Here is a 27159-nt window from a genome sequence, read left to right on the forward strand (position 1 = left end):
CTGTGTCTCCACTGTGTGTCCTGGTGATGTGTTAATACCTCCCAGTGCTGCTGCTGACACAGTCAGTCTGGTCACATGGGGCTCCAGTGCAGCTGATTGACCTAGTTTAGGGCTCCTGAGATCAAGACTGGGAAATGACTGGGGGTTTGTGTGGGGTGAGAAAATACTATATCATTGATGTTATTTGTATTTTAAATTTTATTTTTTAATTTTGTATATATTTTGAACACTTATTCTTAATTTTGTATGTATTTTAAACACCGAAAAAATGAAAGAATCTGAATCCAGGAATCCAAGACCTGAGAGCAGAAATCTGGAACCCTGATCCAGTGGTGTCTTCCTGCAGCCGCCTGCCTTCAGTGTCACAGATCCTTCCCTCTGTCTGCTATCATCCAGTCACAGCACCATTCCTTCTCAGCTGTCTTCCCCATATTATAACCTTACTCCTCCTTTTCCTGCACCTGCCCTCCTACCTCCTTCCTTTATGACATTCTGTCTGGTTCATTCCTGTATATTCTAACATTTTCAATATATTCAGTCCTACCTGTAAACAGTAAGCAGGCATCCTCTCTCTCTCCTGTTCCATGAACAGCTTACTGGTAGTCCAGATTTTCCAGCTCCCTCAAGTCTCATAATCCTCTGCTCCAAATTCACAGCTCCTCATTCCAAGGACTCATTCCTCTGGAACGCCCCTCCTCTCCCTACACTCCCTACATGCCTTGATGCTCATCCTGCCTCCTGTTCCCCTCTTACTGCAGGGGCACATTAAACAAGGTGCAGACATGAATCTGGTCTGTCTCCTCATTCACTCTACCCGCTCCTTCCAATCCAGAAAAGCTCACTGCAGCCTCTGTCTGCTCTTGTACTGAACCACACTGTTCCCAGTGTGTCAAGATCCTTATCTTCTTGATCTCCATTTCAAAAACAGGAGTTCAGCTCACTGTGGATAAAACATCTGTTCCTCCTGCAATCACTGAATTTCTTGGAATTCCTCAGTTCAGAAGATTTCTGTCTCCTTCCTTCACCAGTAAGCTTGACTGCATTCAGTTGCATCTTTCTACTGCTTTTTCCACTAGGTGTGGCACAACTCTTGTCACTCTTGTCTTTGCTGGGTCAACTCAACAATTTGATGAAAATCATTCCTTGAGAAAAAGCATCCATGAGCATTGTTTAGATATCATCTCATCAGATTACATCAGCATGTAATCCTCCTGTCAATATGATGAAAATTGTTCTTGTGTTTCCATGTGAACTGTCGAGATCTCATCTCTTTAGATATCTCATAATAACATCAGCATGTAATCCTCACTTCAAATTGGAAAGTAAAGCTTCAGCTCTGGTAGTTATCTTTGGAAATCTAGAACGGGCTGTCAGTCTTATAAGATGTGTTTCAATCATCTCCCACACACCTTCAGCTTTCTATATACTCAGCTCCTGTCATCTCCTTCAGAGTCTGTCATCAAGGTCACTGGTTCTCAGCACCCTGGTCCTCAGGCCCTTTTCCTCTTTCTCTCTTTCTACACAGTCTTCCTCTTTGATCAAGTTGTGTCTGATGGTCATGGCTGCTTCTCCTGGGGCTATGTTTGGATAAAACCATCAGTCTTCATTCAGATAGACTTGCAGCTGTCTGTGTCATCAATAAGGAAGTTTGTCCTCCCTGCTTGTTATGTAACACCTCCATCTCCATCAGTTTCTCACTGTTCCAGCTCCTCAAATCCCAGGACACTTCAAGATAATCTCCCAGTGATTCTCTTTCCAATAAAGAGAAAGGCTTCCTGTTGTCTTGTTGCTTCTTTCTCTTAGCTTCATGAAATTTTAACTAAATCTGTAGTTTACAAAGAACAAATCTCTGTCTGTTCCTGCCACACTGGTACAGCCTCCTCAGTAACAGATCAGCAACCCATCACCTCATGACACACCTACAACTCCAGGACTTTCCTCTCACAGCACTACTATGATAACTTAATACTCCTAAATGTTCTTACCGCAGATGGAAGAAGAGATGAAACAACAGATTTTAAGAGTTACAATTTTATGTTATCAGCTTCAGAAATTTGATTATTGGAAACTACTGAAATTTTCAGTCATCAGTGTGAAATAAGGGTTCCAGTCAGGTTATGGATTAAAACACCAATAAGAGTCTCACTGTACCTGATCGTGAGACACAGGACAGGTGGAGAAACAGCAGAGTCAAAAAGAGCCACTGTGACTGGTCAGACTCCATCTCTGAAACAAAGAAACACTCTGACAGATATTAAATGTCTCTAGAACATGCAGACAGTTAACCTTACTGAAATACACAGTAACCCTGTCTTGTCACTGTGCCATGTTCCCATTAACAGAAGCACTGATCATGCAGACCTTTTCAATGAAATCTACGTCCAGAGCAAAAGTACTTCCTGCAGTGAGAAGTTCCTCTCAATCTTAGTCCTGACCTGACTGTTCACTCACACACTGCTGTACCTGACTGATCTCACTGTCACTCCAGCACACAGCAGCTTCAGTCCTGACCTGACTGTTCACTCACACACTGCTGGACCTGACTGATCTCACTGTCACTCCAGCACACAGCAGCTTCAGTCCTGACCTGACTGTTCACTCACACACTGCTGTACCTGACTGATCTCACTGTCACTCCAGCACACAGCAGCTTCAGTCCTGACCTGACTGTTCACTCACACACTGCTGGACCTGAGTGATCTCACTGTCACTCCAGCACACAGCAGCTTCAGTCCTGACCTGACTGTTCACTCACACACTGCTGTACCTGACTGATCTCACTGTCACTCCAGCACACAGCAGCTTCAGTCCTGACCTGACTGTTCACTCACACACTGCTGTACCTGACTGATCTCACTGTCACTCCAGCACACAGCAGCTTCAGTCCTGACCTGACTGTTCACTCACACACTGCTGTACCTGACTGATCTCACTGTCACTCCAGCACACAGCATCTACTACTCTGACTCTACCCATGCACTATAAAGAAAGGAACAGCAATTTATTTGACAATACAATGTGTGGAAATAGAGCAGGGTTTCCTGTCTCCCTTTACAGATGGACAATAACCAGATTCACACTCACCTTTTTCTATACATACATTGTCATTGATTTCTGCAGTACTAAGCAGATTGTATTGAATTAAACCTACAAGGTTCAGAAATATATAATGTTTCTTGTCTTCTTTTACAGTTAGACAATAACACAGCAGATTTACACTCACCTGTTTTTATACTTACAGGATGTTTACATTGTTAATTACAGTCCAGATTCAGAGCAAAGTTTTTTTGTCTTTGCAGTGTTGAGAGATGTTGTTCTGAGAGAGAGAAACGCCATTCAACTACAGGAAACACAAAGTGAAAGAAAAACCTTCAACAGGAGCCATGAAATTTGCTGTTTGCCTGTTAGATCCAATATGGTGACAATCCAGTGAAAACAGTGATATCTAGACCTTCAGATTCACATTAATATTAACAGTGAAAATACAGTGAAAATAGTGATATTATACACCTTCAGATACACATTAATAATTAATCAGTCGTGTGAATATCTGTACTATCTGACTGCTACAGGACAGGCCTAACCCTTCAGCACACTGTGCTGTTAACTGATGTGAGAATGACAGGATACTTACAGGCTGGATACTCTGATCATACTGGTCTGAGCTCCACTTTCTATTGTTCAGAAAGAAGTGATTGTCTGATGCCTTTTTATAATTAGATTTGAAAAGCGACCTGCTCACTTTACTTCTGACACCGTCTTTATCGCAGTAAAAGACTATTTTCACTTTCACTTACAGAGAAGCAGGAGGATTCTGGGAAACTGGGCAGTGGCTTCAGGGTGTGTTGTTGTGATCATGCAGCTCGAGCACAGATAAGTGTTCAAGAACGCAGGAGCTCTGGGACTTTTCTGCGAAACAGGTATATCAAGCTGAAGCCCAGCTCCTCTTGTCCACAGGCTGCAAGATGTGGCTCTTCTCTCTCTAAAAGGAGAAGTTCAGCTCCTGGTTACCTGCCTGTGAGGGGGCGTTAGGCCCTGTGATGTGGTCATGTACCAGGATGACTGCTTGTTAACTGGAAAAATCTGTGGAATGAGGCAGAGCTGGTTTGAAGGAGTCTTTGGCCTTTTGAGGGAGTGAGATCCCAGGTGAGGCAAAGGAGCTGTCATGATAAGAGATATATAGAATTAGCCTGCTCCTGACTAAATAAGACCTCCTAGGAGAAAAGGGATTTGTCCAGAGTCCAGTCTGGAAGGAGAGCGTGTGAGAGCTCCAGTAGAGATCTTGTCTCTAGTGATGATGAGGCAGGTTTACAGGCCTGTGGGCTCTGCAAGTGAGGGGTGCTTGAGAACAGAAGGGGCTCACAGGTGCTGGACAGGGGGGCTGTGTGCTGGTTCCTTTGCCAGGTTCAATGGTGATGAAGTGTGATGCCAAGGAGCGTCAGCACCTGGGAGGAGTGGAGCGTCTCTGGGTGAGGTAGAGTGTACCTGCCCCCCACAGCTGAGAGAGAGGAGTCCTGATGGCACAGGGTGGTCCCAAGTGCTCCCTGGGACTTCATATCAGCAGACTGAGGGGTGTCTCTAAACAGCAAAGCAGCTGCCCTGTATAAAAATCAGCTGCTCAGGGGCCCACTGGTGTAGGATTCCTCTGCCAGCTGCAGGATTCAAACCGGCAGCCTTCCAGCCACAGGCGCAGATCCTTAGCCACAAAGATGCCCCCTAAAAAAACTCCTTTATTAAGAAGGGTTTCTCAACTCCTATAGCAGAAAGACATCTGAAACCCAAATTATCCTGAAACTAGGATCACAGCTTCCCCCTTCTCTCAATGACAGAGTAGTTTTCTTCTAATCCTCTCTATTAATTTGCAGGTTTTGACTTCACACCACCTGAGTGTTACGATCGTCATCCCTCCTCTTAAGGACGCTGTGACGCTTTCGTATTTTAGGTCATTACCTGCCCCCTGTTTGTCCATCATTATTTAAGCCCGGCGCTCCTGCTTTGCCTGGCTCAGCATTGGGAGATGGACGGCTGGAAGCCCGGAAGTCCAGGAGAGACCCGATGGCAAGGCTTCATCACGGCGTCCTGACTGTCTGAGTCCGGGGTTCGGAGTGCCTGGCCTCGTTACTGATTTTTTTCCCTGTCCCTGTTCCGGATCCAGTTCCGGATTTTAACCTGGTTTGTCTCGTCTCGGATGGATCTCTCGACTCCTGGACCCTGGCCTGCGCCCCAGATTTCCCCCTTGGACTGTCAGGATCAGTTTGCCTTTGCCACGCCCCCCGAGCACCGGATCACCATCGTCACGCCCCCCTGTCTGTCAACCCGTCCTGATCCTGTTCGTCTCCTCCCTGTGTCCTTCTCCACTTACTTCCGGATTATACCGTCTGCACAGGGTCCTGAACTATGCTTCGCGGGAGCCTGGACCGGCTCCCATTACCCACTTTGCCCCCCCTGCTCCCACCTCCTCCGCACTCCTGGCTTCTGTTCTCCTGTGCTGAAGAATCTCTGCTGACTTCCGTCTGTCTCACACCCGAAGAAGCTTCCACAGCCGAAATGCTGTGTTTCTTTTCTCCTTTTTTCAGCATAAAATAAACCTTTAACTTGTTCCTATACAAATACACATTTATAAATTAGGAAAAAGAAACATAGCATTTAATTTGTTAAACAAATTGCAAATTAAGGGGGAATGTTATGCATAATGTTAAATAATTTTCTTTATATTTGACCAGCTCTATCAAAATCAAGATAGCTCTACACAATCTGAGGCTAATATTGATTTCTTTAAACTGTATTAAAGAAAAAGCAAAAAACATATATGATAACTTTCGGAATTTGTGCGCCAAAGAAATAACTATAACCGAGATCAAAACTGGCACTAATTAACTTAGAGATAATACATCCCTTGATAATGATGGTTTGAACAGTTAATTTTATAAATGTTTTCAAGATAAAGTAACTGCATTTCTTCTGCTTGTGGTTAATGAAGCCATAGAAGCCAAAGAATTGCCCCATTCAATGAAACAAGGACTAACATCACTTAAACCCAAACCCAGTAAGGATACTATGGCGTTAGAAAACTGGAGGCCCGTAACTTTATTAAATTATGATGTTAAACTACTTGTTATATTTTCTAGCAGAATAAAAGAACAGTTAGACCAGATCATTGAAGAACCACAATCAGGTTTTGTGAAGGGTAGGTATATTTGTAATAATATCTGCTTTATTTGGATTTGATAGTTTATAATGATTTTGTTAAGGATGACAGTGTTACGCATTTCACTCACGTCTCTGTCCCTTCTTGCATTTCCACGTGCACACTCTTTAACAAACGCTCACGCCGCAAGTAATACGCCATTTACTCCCATCACTATTTCAGTTCTCCTCTTTCTCACTTCCCCACTCACTATTGCGGATACTCTTAGAGTTCCCACGTGCGCGTTATACCCCTCTCTTCTCTCGGTATTGATCTTCTAGCCTGCTCTCCGTTTTCGACCTCGCCTCATGTGTTGGATTGTTGCCCTCTCACTGTCTCTCGCGTGTACAGACCTCGCTTCCTGGTATTCGTTTTTGCTTAGTGATTCGGCTTGGTGTTTCTCTTTCCTGAGTCCTGCACAGGATCCTTCTACCTGACAGACAGCTTGATGTTACTTTTAGAATTTTACAATGCTTTTGATGCAGTTGAACAGAAATTTATTTTTAAGACATTGTAATTTTTTGGCTTTGGTCCATTCTCTCAGAAAGTTATATATAATATAATTATATAATAGATGCTACTGTGTAGTTCAATTACACTCTCTAATGAAACATCACCATGATTTGAAATGAAAAGAGGTACTAGGCAAGGCTGTTTGCTTTCCCCACTCTACCAAGATCAAGGTGGCCTACATGTTCTGGATTTTAAGTTTTTTAAATTAATTGGATCAAAATTATTTTAAAAAAGACGTCATCCCTAAATTTGTTATCGAGAGGGTGAGTGGACTTGAGTTTTTGCTGAAATGCAATTTTGCCATTAACAAGATCCCTCTTAAGTTATCCAAATTTCATAAACAGGTACTTATATCTTGGACACTGGCCTACAGATGCAGCCATTCAAAATGGGTGAGGTATTTCGCGGCATACCCCGGTGGGCGTCACGCGGTATCACGCAGTTAACGTGTGTCACGTGGTTAACTATCCGGTGTCGCCTTGTAAAACCGCCAGGGGGAGCTTAACCTCTCATGTACAGCATTTGAGCCTTTAATTTTGAACTGTGTATTACAGCATCAGTCATTAAAATGTTGGTATATTTTATGAAAGCAAGATTGCTCAGTTGGACAAAAGTACACAACCTACCTTTATCAGAAATATTTATGCATCAAAGCCTTTACTGAAGATATTACTAATAGTATTAATAATGGATGACTTTGGACAAGCTGTATACTCAAAGTATAATTTCTTTAGCACATTTGTACAAGCACTTGGAATCTGTCCAAGCCATACTTTGTCAGGCATTTTGTTTTACTTCAACGGGCATAAAAACTTCCTTGCTTTTAACAGGGCGTTTCATAATTTCTAACTACGAAAATGATTTAAAATGCGACACCTATCATTCAACTAGAGCTTAAAATATCACAAGGATCCTCAAGAGCACAGCAAAGAGTGTATTAAAAGACACTTGTATTTATCAACGCTTTCTTTTCCGTATACCAGATTTTATGGAACCACTTCAGAGGGGTGTCAGCCAGTCAGATTCCAGGAATCGGCACTTTAAAGGAAAAATGCACACCGGTATTCCATTTCTCCCTAACGATTTTAAGCATCGAAGTATTTAACTAGCATGAAAATAGCGTGTGAAAAAGTGGTAGTTTTAAGCTTTTCTGCTAATATAATATGGAATCGCGTATCTAAAGAATTTAATAACGGTATTCGTGTGCTGCGACGGCTGTGTAGGGCTGTTTCGCCTGCCTGTTCATGCGAGCTGTCTTGTAGCCAACTGGTCTAGGTGCATGACTACCAACTGGAAGGTTGTGTGTTCAAATCCAGCTGGTGCTGGACTTTTCTTTTAACAAACATTTCTTCGAAAAAATAGGTAAGCGATATTATGGACAATCAATTGACTTTTATATTTCAAAATATTGCAACATGATCGATATTTGCGATATCGCAACATGATCGATATTTGCGATATTTTGAACATATCTTCCCTTCTGACAGCGGTTCCTGCTTCTAGTGTGTGTGTGTGTGCAACAGAGTAAATTTTTATAGAGAAATGGAGGCTGGACAGTATGTGTTACAATATAAACAATCCAATACCTGTGAGACCGGTTTAATTCGTCACAGCCAGCACTCCGGGAGTTCATATTGCTTGACTAATTTTAAAAACTAAGTTATAAATGCAAACGCTTCCTCGGTGAGCTGCTCTGGCTCCTCCTCCCGGGCCAACCACAGAAAGCTGCGGAGCTCCGCGACGGTGCGTGGAGTCAGCCAGCCCCTCACTGCGGCGACCTTACCTGGGTCTGTAGCCACCACTGGCGGTCCAACAACATGTCCCAGGAAGGTCACCTCCCGCCGCAGGAGTTCGCACTTGCGGGGGTTGAGCCTCAGGCAAGCACGGCGGATGCAGGCCAGCACCGCCTGAAGGTTCGTCAAGGCCTGGTCGAAACCCTGACATGGACCAGCAGGTCGTCCAGATCCAGCCTCTTTATATCCCGGATGAAGGCAAGCCTGCGTCCCTCGGCCTTCGCAGGTGACGTCGCTCCCCCTGCCACAACAACTCCTGCCGGTCCAAGTCCAAACATGGCCTCAGCCCCTCTCCCCCCTCTCCCCCCCCTCTCCCCTCTCTTCCCTCTTATCCCTCTCTCCCCTATCTCCCCTCTCTCCCCTCTCTCTGCTCTCTCCCCTCTCTCCCCCCTCCCCCTCTCTCCCCTGCCTCCCCTCTCTCCCCTCTCGCCATTCTCTACCCTCTCTCCCCTCTCTCCGCTCTCTCCCCTTTCTCCCCTCTCTCCTCTCTCCCCTCTCTCCCCCCTCCCCCTCTCTCCCCTGTCTCCCCTCTTTCCCCTCTCGCCATTCTCTACCCCCTCTCCCCTCTCTCCGCTCTCTCCCCTCTCTCCCCTCTCTCCCCTCTCCCACCTCTCTCCCTCTCTCCCCTCTCTCCCTTCTCTCCGCTCTCCCCCCTCTCTCCTCTCTCTCCCCTCTCTCCTCTCTCTCCCTTCTCCCCCCTCTCTCCCCTTTCTCCGCTCTCTCCCCTCTCTCCCCTCTCTCCCTTCCTTCTGCTCTCTCCCCTCTCTCCCCTCTCTTCCTTCTCCCCCCTCTCTCCCCTCTCTCCGCTCTCTCCCCTCTCCCCCCTTTCTCTTCTCTCTCCCCTCTCTCCCTTCTCTCCCTCTAAACCCTCTCTCCCAACTCCCTCATCTCTCCACTCTTCCCCCTCTCTCCCTTCTCCGCTCTCTCCCCTCTCCCCCCTCTATCCGCTCTCCCCCTCTCTCCCCTCTCTCCCCTCTCCCCTCTCTCCCCTCTCCCCTCTCCCCTCTCCACCCTCTCTCCCTTCTCTCCCCTCTCCCCCCTCTCTCCGCTCTCTCCCCTCTCTCCCCTCTCTCAGCTCTCTCCCTCTCACCCCTCTCTCCGCTCTCCCCCTCTCTCCCCACTCTCCGCTCTCTCCCCTCTCCCCCCTCTTTCCGCTCTCTCCCCTCTCTCCCCACTCTCCACTCTCTCCCCTCTCCCTCCTCTCTCCCCTCTCTCCGCTCTCTCCCCTCTCCCCCCTTTCTCTTCTCTCACCCCTCTCTCCCCTCTCCCACCTCTATCCCCTCTCTCCCCACTCTCCGCTCTCTCCCCTCTCCTTCCTCTCTCCCCTCTCTCCGCTCTCTCCCTCTCACCCCTCTCTCCCCTCTCCCCTCTCCACCCTCTCTCTGCTCTCACCCCTCTCTCCCCCTTCCCCCTGTCTCCCCTGTCTCCCCTCTCTCCCCTCTCTCCATTCTCTACCCTCTCCCCCGTCTCTCCCCTCTCTCCGCTCTCTCCCCTTTCTCCCCTCTCTCCCTTCTCTCCCCTCTCCCTCCTATCTCCGCTCTCTCTCCCCTCTCCCACCTCTCTCCCCTCTCCCCTCTCCCCCCTCTCTCCCCTCTCTCCCCACTCCCCCCTCTCTCTGCTCTCACCCCTCTCCCCCCTCCCCCTGTCTCCCCTGTCTCCCCTCTCTCCCCTCTCTCCATTCTCTACCCTCTCCCCCGTCTCTCCCCTCTCTCCGCTCTCTCCCCTTTCTCCCCTCTCTCCCTTCTCTCCCCTCTCCCTCCTATCTCCGCTCTCTCTCCCCTCTCCCCTCTCTCCCCTCTCCACCCTCTCTCTGCTCTCACCCCTCTCTCCCCCCTCCCCCTGTCTCCCCTGTCTCCCCTCTCTCCCCTCTCTCCCCACTCTCCGCTCTCTCCCCTCTCCCTCCTCTCTCCCCTCTCTCCGCTCTCTCCCCTCATCCCCCTCTCTCCCCTCTCTCCGCTCTCTCCCCTTTCCCCCCTCTATCCGCTCTCCCCCTCTCTCCCCTCTCTCCCCTCTCCCCTCTCTCCCCTCTCACCCCTCTCTCCCCTCTCCCACCTCTCTCCCCTCTCTACGCTCTCTCCATTCTCCCCTCTCCCTCTCCCACCTCTCTCCCCTCTCCCTCCTCTCTCCCCTCTCTCCGCTCTCTCCCCTCTCCCCCCTTTCTCTTCTCTCACCCCTCTCTCCCCTCTCCCACCTCTCTCCCCTCTCTCCCCTCTCTCCGCTCTCTCCCCTCTCTCCCCTCTCCCCCCTCTATCCGCTCTCCCCCTCTCTCCCCTCTCTCCCCTCTCCCCTCTCTCCCCTCTCCACCCTCTCTCTGCTCTCACCCCTCTCTCCCCCCTCCCCCTGTCTCCCCTGTCTCCCCTCTCTCCCCTCTCTCCATTCTCTACCCTCTCCCCCCTCTCTCCCCTCTCTCTGCTCTCTCCCCTTTCTCCCTTCTCTCCCTTATCTCCCCTCTCCCTCCTATCTCCGCTCTATCTCCCCTCTCCCACCTCTATCCCCTCTCTCCCCACTCTCCGCTCTCTCCCCTCTCCCTCCTCTCTCCCCTCTCTCCGCTCTCTCCCTCTCACCCCTCTCTCCCCTCTCCCCTCTCCACCCTCTCTCTGCTCTCACCCCTCTCTCCCCCCTCCCCCTGTCTCCCCTGTCTCCCCTCTCTCCCCTCTCTCCATTCTCTACCCTCTCCCCCGTCTCTCCCCTCTCTCCGCTCTCTCCCCTTTCTCCCCTCTCTCCCTTCTCTCCCCTCTCCCTCCTATCTCCGCTCTCTCTCCCCTCTCCCCTCTCTCCCCTCTCCACCCTCTCTCTGCTCTCACCCCTCTCTCCCCCCTCCCCCTGTCTCCCCTCTCTCCCCTCTCTCCCCACTCTCCGCTCTCTCCCCTCTCCCTCCTCTCTCCCCTCTCTCCGCTCTCTCCCCTCATCCCCCTCTCTCCCCTCTCTCCGCTCTCTCCCCTTTCCCCCCTCTATCCGCTCTCCCCCTCTCTCCCCTCTCTCCCCTCTCCCCTCTCTCCCCTCATCCCCCTCTCTCCCCTCTCCCTCTCCCCCCTCTCTCCCCGACTCCCCTCTCCCCCTCTCTCCCCTCTCCCCCCTCTCTCCGCTCTCTCTCTTCTCCCCCCTCTCTCCCCTCTCATTCTCCCCCCTCTCTCCCCGACTCCCCTCTCCCCTCTCTCTCCCCTCTCCCCCCTTTCTCTTCTCTCACCCCTCTCTCCCCTCTCCCACCTCTCTCCCCTCTCTCCCCTCTCTCCCCTCTCCCACCTCTCTCCCCTCTCACCCCTCTCTCCGCTCTCCCCCTCTCTCCCCACACACCCCTCTCTCCCCTCTCTCCCCTCTCACCTCTCCACCCTCTCTCCCTTCTCTCCCCTCTCCCCACTCTATCCGCTCTCTCCCCACACCCCCCTCTCTCCCCTCTCCCCCCTCTATCCGCTCTCTCCCCTCTCTCCCCTCTATCCGCTCTCCCCCTCTCTCCCCTCTCTCCCCTCTCCCCTCTCTCCCCTCTCCCCTCTCCCCTCTCCACCCTCTCTCCCTTCTCTCCCCTCTCCCCCCTCTCTCCGCTCTCTCCCCTCTCTCCCCTCTCTCCGCTCTCTCCCTCTCACCCCTCTCTCCGCTCTCCCCCTCTCTCCCCACTCTCCGCTCTCTCCCCTCTCCCCCCTCTCTCCGCTCTCTCTCTTCTCCCCCCTCTCTCCCCTCTCCCTCTCCCCCCTCTCTCCCCGACTCCCCTCTCCCCTCTCTCTCCCCTCTCCCCCCTTTCTCTTCTCTCACCCCTGTCTCCCCTCTCCCACCTCTCTCCCCTCTCACCCCTCTCTCCGCTCTCCCCCTCTCTCCCCACACACCCCTCTCTCCCCTCTCTCCCCTCTCACCTCTCCACCCTCTCTCCCTCCTCTCCCCTCTCCCCACTCTATCCGCTCTCCCCCTCTCTCCCCTCTCTCCCCTCTCCCCTCTCTCCCCTCTCCCCTCTCCCCCCTCTCCACTCTCTCCGCTCCCCCCCCTCTCCACTCTCCCCCTCTCTCCCCACACCCCCCTCTCTCCCCTCTCCCCCCTCTATCCGCTCTCCCCCTCTCTCCCCTCTCTCCCCTCTCACCCCTCTCTCCCCTCTCCCACCTCTCTCCCCTCTCTCCGCTCTCTCCCCTTTCCCCCCTCTATCCGCTCTCCCCCTCTCTCCCCTCTCTCCCCTCTCACCCCTCTCTCCCCTCTCCCACCTCTCTCCCCTCTCTACGCTCTCTCCATTCTCCCCTCTCCCTCTCCCACCTCTCCCTCCTCTCTCCCCTCTCTCCGCTCTCTCCCCTCTCCCCCCTTTCTCTTCTCTCACCCCTCTCTCCCCTCTCCCACCTCTCTCCCCTCTCTCCCCTCTCTCTGCTCTCACCCCTCTCTCCCCCCTCCCCCTGTCTCCCCTGTCTCCCCTCTCTCCCCTCTCTCCATTCTCTACCCTCTCCCCCCTCTCTCCCCTCTCTCTGCTCTCTCCCCTTTCTCCCTTCTCTCCCTTATCTCCCCTCTCCCTCCTATCTCCGCTCTATCTCCCCTCTCCCACCTCTATCCCCTCTCTCCCCACTCTCCGCTCTCTCCCCTCTCCCTCCTCTCTCCCCTCTCTCCGCTCTCTCCCTCTCACCCCTCTCTCCCCTCTCCCCTCTCCACCCTCTCTCTGCTCTCACCCCTCTCTCCCCCCTCCCCCTGTCTCCCCTGTCTCCCCTCTCTCCCCTCTCTCCATTCTCTACCCTCTCCCCCGTCTCTCCCCTCTCTCCGCTCTCTCCCCTTTCTCCCCTCTCTCCCTTCTCTCCCCTCTCCCTCCTATCTCCGCTCTCTCTCCCCTCTCCCACCTCTCTCCCCTCTCCCCTCTCCCCCCTCTCTCCCCTCTCTCCCCACTCCCCCCTCTCTCTGCTCTCACCCCTCTCTCCCCCCTCCCCCTGTCTCCCCTGTCTCCCCTCCCCCTGTCTCCCCTGTCTCCCCTCTCTCCCCTCTCTCCATTCTCTACCCTCTCCCCCGTCTCTCCCCTCTCTCCGCTCTCTCCCCTTTCTCCCCTCTCTCCCTTCTCTCCCCTCTCCCTCCTATCTCCGCTCTCTCTCCCCTCTCCCCTCTCTCCCCTCTCCACCCTCTCTCTGCTCTCACCCCTCTCTCCCCCCTCCCCCTGTCTCCCCTCTCTCCCCTCTCTCCCCACTCTCCGCTCTCTCCCCTCTCCCTCCTCTCTCCCCTCTCTCCGCTCTCTCCCCTCATCCCCCTCTCTCCCCTCTCTCCGCTCTCTCCCCTTTCCCCCCTCTATCCGCTCTCCCCCTCTCTCCCCTCTCTCCCCTCTCCCCTCTCTCCCCTCACCCCCCTCTCTCCCCTCTCCCTCTCCCCCCTCTCTCCCCGACTCCCCTCTCCCCCTCTCTCCCCTCTCCCCCCTCTCTCCGCTCTCTCTCTTCTCCCCCCTCTCTCCCCTCTCATTCTCCCCCCTCTCTCCCCGACTCCCCTCTCCCCTCTCTCTCCCCTCTCCCCCCTTTCTCTTCTCTCACCCCTCTCTCCCCTCTCCCACCTCTCTCCCCTCTCTCCCCTCTCTCCCCTCTCCCACCTCTCTCCCCTCTCACCCCTCTCTCCGCTCTCCCCCTCTCTCCCCACACACCCCTCTCTCCCCTCTCTCCCCTCTCACCTCTCCACCCTCTCTCCCTTCTCTCCCCTCTCCCCACTCTATCCGCTCTCCCCCTCTCTCCCCTCTCTCCCCTCTCTCCCCTCTCCCCTCTCCCCCCTCTCCACTCTCTCCGCTCCCCCCCCCTCTCCACTCTCCCCCTCTCTCCCCACACCCCCCTCTCTCCCCTCTCCCCCCTCTATCCGCTCTCTCCCCTCTCTCCCCTCTATCCGCTCTCCCCCTCTCTCCCCTCTCTCCCCTCTCCCCTCTCTCCCCTCTCCCCTCTCCCCTCTCCACCCTCTCTCCCTTCTCTCCCCTCTCCCCCCTCTCTCCGCTCTCTCCCCTCTCTCCCCTCTCTCCGCTCTCTCCCTCTCACCCCTCTCTCCGCTCTCCCCCTCTCTCCCCACTCTCCGCTCTCTCCCCTCTCCCCCCTCTCTCCGCTCTCTCTCTTCTCCCCCCTCTCTCCCCTCTCCCTCTCCCCCCTCTCTCCCCGACTCCCCTCTCCCCTCTCTCTCCCCTCTCCCCCCTTTCTCTTCTCTCACCCCTCTCTCCCCTCTCCCACCTCTCTCCCCTCTCACCCCTCTCTCCGCTCTCCCCCTCTCTCCCCACACACCCCTCTCTCCCCTCTCTCCCCTCTCACCTCTCCACCCTCTCTCCCTTCTCTCCCCTCTCCCCACTCTATCCGCTCTCCCCCTCTCTCCCCTCTCTCCCCTCTCCCCTCTCTCCCCTCTCCCCTCTCCCCCCTCTCCACTCTCTCCGCTCCCCCCCCTCTCCACTCTCCCCCTCTCTCCCCACACCCCCCTCTCTCCCCTCTCCCCCCTCTATCCGCTCTCTCCCCTCTCTCCCCTCTATCCGCTCTCCCCCTCTCTCCCCTCTCTCCCCTCTCCCCTCTCTCCCCTCTCCCCTCTCCCCTCTCCACCCTCTCTCCCTTCTCTCCCCTCTCCCCCCTCTCTCCGCTCTCTCCCCTCTCTCCCCTCTCTCCGCTCTCTCCCTCTCTCCCCTCTCTCCGCTCTCTCCCCTCTCCCCCCTTTCTCTTCTCTCACCCCTCTCTCCCCTCTCCCACCTCTATCCCCTCTCTCCCCACTCTCCGCTCTCTCCCCTCTCCTTCCTCTCTCCCCTCTCTCCGCTCTCTCCCTCTCACCCCTCTCTCCCCTCTCCCCTCTCCACCCTCTCTCTGCTCTCACCCCTCTCTCCCCCTTCCCCCTGTCTCCCCTGTCTCCCCTCTCTCCCCTCTCTCCATTCTCTACCCTCTCCCCCGTCTCTCCCCTCTCTCCGCTCTCTCCCCTTTCTCCCCTCTCTCCCTTCTCTCCCCTCTCCCTCCTATCTCCGCTCTCTCTCCCCTCTCCCACCTCTCTCCCCTCTCCCCTCTCCCCCCTCTCTCCCCTCTCTCCCCACTCCCCCCTCTCTCTGCTCTCACCCCTCTCTCCCCCCTCCCCCTGTCTCCCCTGTCTCCCCTCTCTCCCCTCTCTCCATTCTCTACCCTCTCCCCCGTCTCTCCCCTCTCTCCGCTCTCTCCCCTTTCTCCCCTCTCTCCCTTCTCTCCCCTCTCCCTCCTATCTCCGCTCTCTCTCCCCTCTCCCCTCTCTCCCCTCTCCACCCTCTCTCTGCTCTCACCCCTCTCTCCCCCCTCCCCCTGTCTCCCCTGTCTCCCCTCTCTCCCCTCTCTCCCCACTCTCCGCTCTCTCCCCTCTCCCTCCTCTCTCCCCTCTCTCCGCTCTCTCCCCTCATCCCCCTCTCTCCCCTCTCTCCGCTCTCTCCCCTTTCCCCCCTCTATCCGCTCTCCCCCTCTCTCCCCTCTCTCCCCTCTCCCCTCTCTCCCCTCTCACCCCTCTCTCCCCTCTCCCACCTCTCTCCCCTCTCTACGCTCTCTCCATTCTCCCCTCTCCCTCTCCCACCTCTCTCCCCTCTCCCTCCTCTCTCCCCTCTCTCCGCTCTCTCCCCTCTCCCCCCTTTCTCTTCTCTCACCCCTCTCTCCCCTCTCCCACCTCTCTCCCCTCTCTCCCCTCTCTCCGCTCTCTCCCCTCTCTCCCCTCTCCCCCCTCTATCCGCTCTCCCCCTCTCTCCCCTCTCTCCCCTCTCCCCTCTCTCCCCTCTCCACCCTCTCTCTGCTCTCACCCCTCTCTCCCCCCTCCCCCTGTATCCCCTGTCTCCCCTCTCTCCCCTCTCTCCATTCTCTACCCTCTCCCCCCTCTCTCCCCTCTCTCTGCTCTCTCCCCTTTCTCCCTTCTCTCCCTTATCTCCCCTCTCCCTCCTATCTCCGCTCTATCTCCCCTCTCCCACCTCTATCCCCTCTCTCCCCACTCTCCGCTCTCTCCCCTCTCCCTCCTCTCTCCCCTCTCTCCTCTCTCTCCCTCTCACCCCTCTCTCCCCCTCTCCCCTCTCCACCCTCTCTCTGCTCTCACCCCTCTCTCCCCCCTCCCCCTGTCTCCCCTGTCTCCCCTCTCTCCCCTCTCTCCATTCTCTACCCTCTCCCCCGTCTCTCCCCTCTCTCCGCTCTCTCCCCTTTCTCCCCTCTCTCCCTTCTCTCCCCTCTCCCTCCTATCTCCGCTCTCTCTCCCCTCTCCCCTCTCTCCCCTCTCCACCCTCTCTCTGCTCTCACCCCTCTCTCCCCCCTCCCCCTGTCTCCCCTGTCTCCCCTCTCTCCCCTCTCTCCCCACTCTCCGCTCTCTCCCCTCTCCCTCCTCTCTCCCCTCTCTCCGCTCTCTCCCCTCATCCCCCTCTCTCCCCTCTCTCCGCTCTCTCCCCTTTCCCCCCTCTATCCGCTCTCCCCCTCTCTCCCCTCTCTCCCCTCTCCCCTCTCTCCCCTCTCACCCCTCTCTCCCCTCTCCCACCTCTCTCCCCTCTCTACGCTCTCTCCATTCTCCCCTCTCCCTCTCCCACCTCTCTCCCCTCTCCCTCCTCTCTCCCCTCTCTCCGCTCTCTCCCCTCTCCCCCCTTTCTCTTCTCTCACCCCTCTCTCCCCTCTCCCACCTCTCTCCCCTCTCTCCCCTCTCTCCGCTCTCTCCCCTCTCTCCCCTCTCCCCCCTCTATCCGCTCTCCCCCTCTCTCCCCTCTCTCCCCTCTCCCTCTCTCCCCTCTCCACCCTCTCTCTGCTCTCACCCCTCTCTCCCCCCTCCCCCTGTATCCCCTGTCTCCCCTCTCTCCCCTCTCTCCATTCTCTACCCTCTCCCCCCTCTCTCCCCTCTCTCTGCTCTCTCCCCTTTCTCCCTTCTCTCCCTTATCTCCCCTCTCCCTCCTATCTCCGCTCTATCTCCCCTCTCCCACCTCTATCCCCTCTCTCCCCACTCTCCGCTCTCTCCCCTCTCCCTCCTCTCTCCCCTCTCTCCTCTCTCTCCCTCTCACCCCTCTCTCCCCTCTCCCCTCTCCACCCTCTCTCTGCTCTCACCCCTCTCTCCCCCTCCCCCTGTCTCCCCTGTCTCCCCTCTCTCCCCTCTCTCCATTCTCTACCCTCTCCCCCGTCTCTCCCCTCTCTCCGCTCTCTCCCCTTTCTCCCCTCTCTCCCTTCTCTCCCCTCTCCCTCCTATCTCCGCTCTCTCTCCCCTCTCCCACCTCTCTCCCCTCTCCCCTCTCCCCCCTCTCTCCCCTCTCTCCCCACTCCCCCCTCTCTCTGCTCTCACCCCTCTCTCCCCCCTCCCCCTGTCTCCCCTGTCTCCCCTCCCCCTGTCTCCCCTGTCTCCCCTCTCTCCCCTCTCTCCATTCTCTACCCTCTCCCCCGTCTCTCCCCTCTCTCCGCTCTCTCCCCTTTCTCCCCTCTCTCCCTTCTCTCCCCTCTCCACCCTCTCTCTGCTCTCACCCCTCTCTCCCCCTCCCCCTGTCTCCCCTGTCTCCCCTCTCTCCCCTCTCTCCCCACTCTCCGCTCTCTCCCCCTCTCCCTCCTCTCTCCCCTCTCTCCGCTCTCTCCCCTCATCCCCCTCTCTCCCCTCTCTCCGCTCTCTCCCCTTTCTCCCCTCTCTCCCTTCTCTCCCCTCTCCACCCTCTCTCTGCTCTCACCCCTCTCTCCCCCCTCCCCCTGTCTCCCCTGTCTCCCCTCTCTCCCCTCTCTCCCCACTCTCCGCTCTCTCCCCTCTCCCTCCTCTCTCCCCTCTCTCCCCTCTCTCCCCTCACCCCCTCTCTCCCCTCTCCCTCTCCCCCCTCCTCCCCGACTCCCCTCTCCCCCTCTCTCCCCTCTCCCCCCTCTCTCCGCTCTCTCTCTTCTCCCCCCTCTCTCCCCTCTCCCTCTCCCCCCTCTCTCCCCGACTCCCCTCTCTCTCCCCTCTCCCCCCTTTCTCTTCTCTCACCCCTCTCTCCCCTCTCCCACCTCTCTACCCTCTCTCCCCTCTCTCCCCTCTCCCACCTCTCTCCCCTCTCACCCCTCTCTCCGCTCTCCCCCTCTCTCCCCCACACACCCCTCTCTCCCCTCTCTCCCCTCTCACCTCTCCACCTCTCCACTCTCTCCGATCCCCCCCTCTCCACTCTCCCCCTCTCTCCCCACACCCCCCTCTCTCCCCCCTCCCCCCTCTATCCGCTCTCTCCCCTCTCTCCCCTCTCCCCTCTCTCCCCTCTCCCCTCTCCCCCCTCTCCACTCTCTCCGCTCCCCCCCCCTCTCCACTCTCCCCTCTCTCCCCACACCCCCCTCTCTCCCCTCTCCCCCCTCTATCCGCTCTCTCCCTCTCTCCCCTCTCTCCGCTCTCTCCCCTCTCTCCCCACTCTCCGCTCTCTCCCCTCTCCCTCCTCTCTCCCCTCTCTCCTCTCTCTCCCTCTCACCCCTCTCTCCCCCTCTCCCACCTCTCTCCCCTCTCCCCCCTCTATCCGCTCTCCCCTCTCTCCCCTCTCTCCCCTCTCTCCCCTCTCCCCTCTCCCCTCTCCCCCCTCTCTCCCCTCTCTCCCCACTCCCCCCTCTCTCTGCTCTCACCCCTCTCTCCCCCCTCCCCTGTCTCCCCTGTCTCCCCTCTCTCCAATCTCTCCATTCTCTACCCTCTCCCCCCTCTCTCCCCTCTCTCCGCTCTCTCCCCCTTTCTCCCTTCTCTCCCTTATCTCCCCTCTCCCTCCTATCTCCGCTCTATCTCCCCTCTCCCACCTCTCTCCCCTCTCTCCCCACTCTCCGCTCTCTCCCCTCTCCCTCCGCTCTCCCCTCTCTCCGCTCTCTCCTTCTCACCCCTCTCTCCCCTCTCCCACCTCTCTCCCCTCTCCCACCTCTCTCCCCTCTCTACGCTCTCTCCACTCTCCCCTCTCCCTCTCCCACCTCTCTCCGCTCTCTCTCCTCTCCCCCCTCTCTCCCCTCTCTTCCCACTCCCCCCTCTCTCCACTCCCCCCCCTCTCTCCGCTCTCCCCCTCTCTCCCCTCTCTCCCTCTCTCCCTTCTCTCCCCTCTCTCCGCTCTCTCCCTTCTCCCCCCTCTCCCTCCTCTCTCCCCTCTCTCCGCTCTCTCCCTCTCACCCCTCTCTCCCCTCTCCCACCTCTCTCCCCTCCCCCCCCTCTCTCCGCCTCTCCCCATCTCTCCCCTCTCTCCCCTCTCTCCCCTCTCTACGCTCTCTCCACTCTCCCCTCTCCCTCTGCCACCTCTCTCCGCTCTCTCTCCTATCCCCCCTCTCCCCCCTCTCTCCCCTCTCCATCTCTCTCCCCTCCCCCCCCTCTCTCCGCTCTCCCCCTCTCTCCCCTCACCCCCCTCTCTCCCCTCTCCCCTCTCTCTCCCTTCTCTCCCCTCTCCCCCCTCTCTCCGCTCTCTCCCCTCTCTCCCCTCTCTCCGCTCTCTCCCTTCTCTCCCCTCTCTCCCCTCTCTCCGCTCTCTCCCTTCTCCCCCCTTTCCCACCTCTCTCCCCTCTCTCCCCTCTCTCCCCTCTCCCCTCTCCACCCTCTCTCCCTTCTCTCCCCTCTCTCCCCTCTCCCACCTCTCTCCCCTCTCTCCTCTCTCTCCGCTCTCTCCCTTCTCCCCCCTTTCCCACCTCTCTCCCCTCTCTCCCCTCTCTCCCCTCTCCCCTCTCCACCCTCTCTCCCTTCTCTCCCCTCTCTCCCCTCTCTCCCCTCTCCCTCTCCACCCTCTCTCCGCTCTCTCCCCTCTCCCCCCTCTTTCCGCTCTCTCCCCTCTCTCCCCTCTCTCCGCTCTCTCCCCTCTCTCCCCTCTCTCCGCTCTCTCCCCTCTCCCTCCTCTCCCCACTCTATCCGCTCTCCCCCTCTCTCCCCTCTCTCCCCTCTGCCCTCTCTCCCCTCTCCCCTCTCCCCCTCTCCCCTCTCTCTCCGCTCTCCCCCTCTCCCCTCTCCCCTCTCTCCCCACTCTCCGCTCTCTCCCCTCTCCCTCCTCTCTCCCCTCTCTCCGCTCTCTCCCTCTCACCCCTCTCTCCGCTCTCCCCCTCTCTCCCCACACCCCCCTCTCTCCCCTCTCTCCCCTCTCCCCTCTCCCCTCTCTTCCCACTCTCCGCTCTCTCCCCTCTCCCTCCTCTCTCCCCTCTCTCCGCTCTCTCCCTCTCACCCCTCTCTCCCCTCTCCCACCTCTCTCCCCTCTCTCCCCTCTCTCCGCTCTCTCCCCTCTCCCCCCTCTATCCGCTCTCCCCCTCTCTCCCCCTCTCTCCCCACTCTCCGCTCTCTCCCCTCTCCCCCCTCTTTCCTCTCTCTCCCCTCTCTCCCCAGTCTCCACTCTCTCCCCCTCTCCTCCTCTCTCCCCTCTCTCCGCTCTCTCCCCTCTCCCCCCTTTCTCTTCTCTCACCCCTCTCTCCCCTCTCCCACCTCTCTCCCCTCTCTCCCCTCTCTCCGCTCTCTCCCCTCTCTCCCTCTCTCCGCTCTCTCCCCCTCTCCCCTCTCTCTCCCATCTCTCCCCTCTCTCCCTTCTCTCCCCTCTCTCCCCTCTCTCCGCTCTCTCCCTTCTCCCCCCTCTCCCACCTCTCTCCCCTCTCTCTCCCCTCTCCCTCTCTCTCCCTTCTCTCCCCTCTCCCCCCTCTCTCCGCTCTCTCCCCTCTCTCCGCTCTCTCCCTCTCTCCCTTCTCCCCTCTCTCCCCTCTCTCCGCTCTCTCCCTTCTCCCCCCTCTCCCACCTCTCTCCCCTCTCTCCCCTCTCTCCCCTCTCCCCTCTCCACCCTCTCTCCCTTCTCTCCCCTCTCTCCCCTCTCTCCCCTCTCCCCTCTCCACCCTCTCTCCGCTCTCTCCCCTCTCCCCCCTCTTTCCGCTCTCTCCCTCTCTCCCCTCTCTCCGCTCTCTCCCCTCTCTCCCCTCTCTCCGCTCTCTCCCCTCTCCCTCCTCTCCCCACTCTATCCGCTCTCCCCCTCTCTCCCCTCTCTCCCCTCTCCCCTCTCCCCCTCTCCCCTCTCTCTCCGCTCTCTCCCTCACCCCTCTCTCCGCTCTCCCCCTCTCTCCCCACACCCCCCTCTCTCCCCTCTCTCCCCTCTCCCCTCTCCCCTCTCTTCCCACTCTCCGCTCTCTCCCCTCTCCCTCCTCTCTCCCCTCTCTCCGCTCTCTCCCTCTCACCCCTCTCTCCCCTCTCCCACCTCTCTCCCCTCTCTCCCCTCTCTCCGCTCTCTCCCCTCTCCCCCCTCTATCCGCTCTCCCCCTCTCTCCCCACTCTCCGCTCTCTCCCCTCTCCCCCCTCTTTCCGCTCTCTCCCCTCTCTCCCCAGTCTCCACTCTCTCCCCTCTCCCTCCTCTCTCCCCTCTCTCCGCTCTCTCCCCTCTCCCCCCTTTCTCTTCTCTCACCCCTCTCTCCCCTCTCCCACCTCTCTCCCCTCTCTCCCCTCTCTCCGCTCTCTCCCCTCTCTCCCCTCTCTCCGCTCTCTCCCCTCTCCCCTCTCTCTCCCCATCTCTCCCTCTCTCCCTTCTCTCCCCTCTCTCCCCTCTCTCCGCTCTCTCCCTTCTCCCCCTCTCCCACCTCTCTCCCCTCTCTCCCCTCTCTCCCCTCTCCCCTCTCCACCCTCTCTCCCTTCTCTCCCCTCTCTCCCCTCTCTCCCCTCTCCCCTCTCCACCCTCTCTCCGCTCTCTCCCCTCTCCCCCCTCTTTCCGCTCTCTCCCCTCTCTCCCCTCTCTCAGCTCTCTCCCCTCTCCCTCCTCTCTCCCCTCTCTCCCCTCTCCCCTCTCCACCCTCTCTCCCTTCTCTCCCCTCTCTCCCCTCTCTCCCCCTCTCCACCCTCTCTCCGCTCTCTCCCCTCTCCCCCCTCTTTCCGCTCTCCCCCTCTCTCCCCACACCCCCCTCTCTCCCCTCTCTCCCCTCTCCCCTCTCCCCTCTCTCCCCACTCTCCGCTCTCTCCCCTCTCCCTCCTCTCTCCCCTCTCTCCGCTCTCTCCCTCTCACCCCTCTCTCCCCTCTCCCACCTCCCTCCCCTCTCTCCCCTCTCTCCCCACTCTCCGCTCTCTCCCCCTCTCCCCCCTCTTTCCGCTCTCCCCCTCTCTCCCCCTCTCTCCCCACTCTCCGCTCTCTCCCCTCTCCCCCCTCTTTCCACTCTCTCCCCTCTCTCCCCAGTCTCCACTCTCTCCCCTCTCCCTCCTCTCTCCCTTCTCTCCGCTCTCTCCCCTCTCCCCCCTTTCTCTTCTCTCACCCCTCTCTCCCCTCACCCACCTCTCTCCCCTCTCTCCCCTCTCTCCCCACTCTCCCGCTCTCTCCCCTCTCCCCCTCTATCCGCTCTCCCCTTCTCTCCCCCTCTCTCCCCACTCTCCGCTCTCTCCCCTCTCCCCCCTCTTTCCGCTCTCTCCCCTCTCTCCCCAGTCTCCACTCTCTCCCCTCTCCCTCCTCTCTCCCCTCTCTCCGCTCTCTCCCCTCTCCCCCCTTTCTCTTCTCTCACCCCTCTCTCCCCTCTCCCACCTCTCTCCCCTCTCTCCGCTCTCTCCACTCTCTCCCCTCTCTCCGCTCTCTCCCCTCTCCCTCCTCTCCCCACTCTATCCGCTCTCCCCTCTCTCCCCTCTCTCCCCTCTGCCCTCTCTCCCCTCTCCCCTCTCCCCCTCTCCCCTCTCTCTCCGCTCTCCCCTCTCCCCTCTCCCCTCTCTCCCCACTCTCCGCTCTCTCCCTCTCCCTCCTCTCTCCCCTCTCTCCGCTCTCTCCCTCTCACCCCTCTCTCCGCTCTCCCCCTCTCTCCCCACACCCCCCTCTCTCCCCTCTCTCCCCTCTCCCCTCTCCCCTCTCTTCCCACTCTCCGCTCTCTCCCCTCTCCCTCCTCTCTCCCCTCTCTCCGCTCTCTCCCTCTCACCCCTCTCTCCCCTCTCCCACCTCTCTCCCCTCTCTCCCCTCTCTCCGCTCTCTCCCCTCTCCCCCCTCTATCCGCTCTCCCCCTCTCTCCCCCTCTCTCCCCACTCTCCGCTCTCTCCCTCTCCCCCCTCTTTCCGCTCTCTCCCCTCTCTCCCCAGTCTCCACTCTCTCCCCTCTCCCTCCTCTCTCCCCTCTCTCCGCTCTCTCCCCTCTCCCCCCTTTCTCTTCTCTCACCCCTCTCTCCCTCTCCCACCTCTCTCCCCTCTCTCCCCTCTCTCCGCTCTCTCCCCTCTCTCCCCTCTCTCCGCTCTCTCCCCTCTCCCCTCTCTCTCCCATCTCTCCCCTCTCTCCCTTCTCTCCCCTCTCTCCCCTCTCTCCGCTCTCTCCCTTCTCCCCCCTCTCCCACCTCTGTCCCCTCTCTCCCCTCTCCCCTCTCTCTCCCTTCTCTCCCCTCTCCCCCCTCTCTCCGCTCTCTACCCTCTCTCCCCTCCCTCCGCTCTCTCCCCTCTCTCCCTTCTCTCCCCTCTCTCCCCTCTCTCCGCTCTCTCCCTTCTCCCCCCTCTCCCACCTCTCTCCCCTCTCTCCCCTCTCTCCCCTCTCCCCTCTCCACCCTCTCTCCCTTCTCTCCCCTCTCTCCCCTCTCTCCCCTCTCCCCTCTCCACCCTCTCTCCGCTCTCTCCCCTCTCCCCCCTCTTTCCGCTCTCTCCCCTCTCTCCCCCTCTCTCCGCTCTCTCCCCTCTCTCCCCTCTCTCCGCTCTCTCCCCTCTCCCTCCTCTCCCCACTCTATCCGCTCTCCCCCTCTCTCCCCTCTCTCCCCTCTCCCCTCTCCCCCTCTCCCCTCTCTCTCCGCTCTCCCCTCTCCCCTCTCCCCTCTCTCCCCACTCTCCGCTCTCTCCCCTCTCCCTCCTCTCTCCCCTCTCTCCGCTCTCTCCCTCTCACCCCTCTCTCCGCTCTCCCCCTCTCTCCCCACACCCCCCTCTCTCCCCTCTCTCCCCTCTCCCCTCTCCCCTCTCTTCCCACTCTCCGCTCTCTCCCCTCTCCCTCCTCTCTCCCCTCTCTCCGCTCTCTCCCTCTCACCCCTCTCTCCCCTCTCCCACCTCTCTCCCCTCTCTCCCCTCTCTCCGCTCTCTCCCCTCTCCCCCTCTATCCGCTCTCCCCCTCTCTCCCCCTCTCTCCCCACTCTCCGCTCTCTCCCCTCTCCCCCCTCTTTCCGCTCTCTCCCCTCTCTCCCAGTCTCCACTCTCTCCCCTCTCCCTCCTCTCTCCCCTCTCTCCGCTCTCTCCCCTCTCCCCCCTTTCTCTTCTCTCACCCCTCTCTCCCCTCTCCCACCTCTCTCCCCTCTCTCCCCTCTCTCCGCTCTCTCCCCTCTCTCCCCTCTCTCCGCTCTCTCCCCTCTCCCCTCTCTCTCCCATCTCTCCCCTCTCTCCCTTCTCTCCCCTCTCTCCCCTCTCTCCGCTCTCTCCCTTCTCCCCCCTCTCCCACCTCTCTCCCCTCTCTCCCCTCTCTCCCCTCTCCCCTCTCCACCCTCTCTCCCTTCTCTCCCCTCTCTCCCCTCTCTCCCCTCTCCCCTCTCCACCCTCTCTCCGCTCTCTCCCCTCTCCCCCCTCTTTCCGCTCTCTCCCCTCTCTCCCCTCTCTCAGCTCTCTCCCCTCTCCCTCCTCTCTCCCCTCTCTCCCCTCTCCCCTCTCCACCCTCTCTCCCTTCTCTCCCCTCTCTCCCCTCTCTCCCCTCTCCACCCTCTCTCCGCTCTCTCCCCTCTCCCCCCTCTTTCCGCTCTCCCCCTCTCTCCCCACACCCCCCTCTCTCCCCTCTCTCCCTCTCCCCTCTCCCCTCTCTCCCCACTCTCCGCTCTTTCCCCTCTCCCTCCTCTCTCCCCTCTCTCCGCTCTCTCCCTCTCACCCCTCTCTCCCCTCTCCCACCTCCCTCCCCTCTCTCCCCTCTCTCCCCACTCTCCGCTCTCTCCCCTCTCCCCCCTCTTTCCGCTCTCCCCCTCTCTCCCCCTCTCTCCCCACTCTCCGCTCTCTCCCCTCTCCCCCCTCTTTCCGCTCTCTCCCCTCTCTCCCCAGTCTCCACTCTCTCCCCTCTCCCTCCTCTCTCCCCTCTCTCCGCTCTCTCCCCTCTCCCCCGTTTCTCTTCTCTCACCCCTCTCTCCCCTCACCCACCTCTCTCCCCTCTCTCCCCTCTCTCCCCACTCTCCGCTCTCTCCCCTCTCCCCCCTCTATCCGCTCTCCCCTTCTCTCCCCCTCTCTCCCCACTCTCCGCTCTCTCCCCTCTCCCCCCTCTTTCCGCTCTCTCCCCTCTCTCCCCAGTCTCCACTCTCTCCCCTCTCCCTCCTCTCTCCCCTCTCTCCGCTCTCTCCCCTCTCCCCCCTTTCTCTTCTCTCACCCCTCTCTCCCCTCTCCCACCTCTCTCCCCTCTCTCCCCTCTCTCCCCTCTCTCCGCTCTCTCCCCTCTCTCCCCTCTCCCCCCTCTATCTGCTCTCCCCCTCTCTCCCCTCTCTCCCCTATCCCCTCTCTCCCCTCTCCACCCTCTCTCAGCTCTCACCCCTCTCTCCCCCCTCCCCCTGTCTCCCCTGTCTCCCCTCTCTCCCCTCTCTCCATTCTCTACCCTCTCCCCCGTCTCTCCCCTCTCTCCGCTCTCTCCCCTTTCTCCCTTCTCTCCCTTATCTCCCCTCTCCCTCCTATCTCCGCTCTATCTCCCCTCTCCCACCTCTCTCCCCTCTCTCCCCACTCTCCGCTCTCTCCCCTCTCCCTCCTCTCTCCCCTCTCTCCGCTCTCTCCCTCTCACCCCTCTCTCCGCTCTCCCCCTCTCTCCCCACACCCCCCTCTCTCCCCTCTCTCCCCTCTCCCCTCTCCCCTCTCTTCCCACTCTCCGCTCTCTCCCCTCTCCCTCCTCTCTCCCCTCTCTCCGCTCTCTCCCTCTCACCCCTCTCTCCCCTCTCCCACCTCTCTCCCCTCTCTCCCCTCTCTCCGCTCTCTCCCCTCTCCCCCCTCTATCCGCTCTCCCCCTCTCTCCCCCTCTCTCCCCACTCTCCGCTCTCTCCCCTCTCCCCCCTCTTTCCGCTCTCTCCCTCTCTCCCCAGTCTCCACTCTCTCCCCTCTCCCTCCTCTCTCCCCTCTCTCCGCTCTCTCCCCTCTCCCCCCTTTCTCTTCTCTCACCCCTCTCTCCCCTCTCCCACCTCTCTCCCCTCTCTCCCCTCTCTCCGCTCTCTCCCCTCTCTCCCCTCTCTCCGCTCTCTCCCCTCTCCCCTCTCTCTCCCATCTCTCCCCTCTCTCCCTTCTCTCCCCTCTCTCCCCTCTCTCCGCTCTCTCCCTTCTCCCCCCTCTCCCACTCTCTCCCCTCTCTCCCCTCTCCCCTCTCTCTCCCTTCTCTCCCCTCTCCCCCCTCTCTCCGCTCTCTCCCCTCTCTCCGCTCTCTCCCCTCTCTCCCTTCTCTCCCCTCTCTCCCCTCTCTCCGCTCTCTCCCTTCTCCCCCCTCTCCCACCTCTCTCCCCTCTCTCCCCTCTCTCTCCCCTCTCCCCTCTCCACCCTCTCTCCCTTCTCTCCCCTCTCTCCCCTCTCTCCCCTCTCCCCTCTCCACCCTCTCTCCGCTCTCTCCCCTCTCCCCCCTCTTTCCGCTCTCTCCCCTCTCTCCCCTCTCTCCGCTCTCTCCCCTCTCTCCCCTCTCTCCGCTCTCTCCCCTCTCCCTCCTCTCCCCACTCTATCCGCTCTCCCCCTCTCTCCCCTCTCTCCCCTCTCCCCTCTCCCCCTCTCCCCTCTCTCTCCGCTCTCTCCCTCTCACCCCTCTCTCCGCTCTCCCCCTCTCTCCCCACACCCCCCTCTCTCCCCTCTCTCCCCTCTCCCCTCTCCCCTCTCTTCCCACTCTCCGCTCTCTCCCCTCTCCCTCCTCTCTCCCCTCTCTCCGCTCTCTCCCTCTCACCCCTCTCTCCCCTCTCCCACCTCTCTCCCCTC

The 27159-nt window shown here is 58.7% G+C and overlaps 1 protein-coding gene across 6 annotated transcripts in view; it reads right to left on the minus strand.

The window, feature by feature from the left end:
- LOC148659669 (butyrophilin subfamily 1 member A1-like) overlaps window positions 1–27159 on the minus strand; it is a 236850-nt gene that overhangs the window by 14556 nt on the left and 195135 nt on the right. The window contains exons 1-3 of one of the 6 annotated variants that reach the window (XM_088637464.1): window positions 3635–3789; window positions 3224–3340; window positions 2152–2226 (exon numbers count right to left, since the gene is read on the minus strand). The exons of 1 other annotated variant lie outside the window; for it this stretch is intronic. In XM_088637464.1, coding sequence (XP_088493590.1) covers window positions 2152–2224 — 73 coding nt within the window. In that variant the 5' untranslated portion in view covers window positions 2225–2226; window positions 3224–3340; window positions 3635–3789. 4 more of the 6 variants (XM_088637465.1, XM_088637468.1, XM_088637466.1 and 1 more) reach the window with 4 other exon arrangements.

This window comes from Lepisosteus platostomus, chromosome 6 (genome assembly GCF_059453375.1).
Source record: "Lepisosteus platostomus isolate fLepPlt1 chromosome 6, fLepPlt1.hap1, whole genome shotgun sequence".
Classification (NCBI taxonomy): Eukaryota; Metazoa; Chordata; class Actinopteri; order Semionotiformes; family Lepisosteidae; genus Lepisosteus; species Lepisosteus platostomus.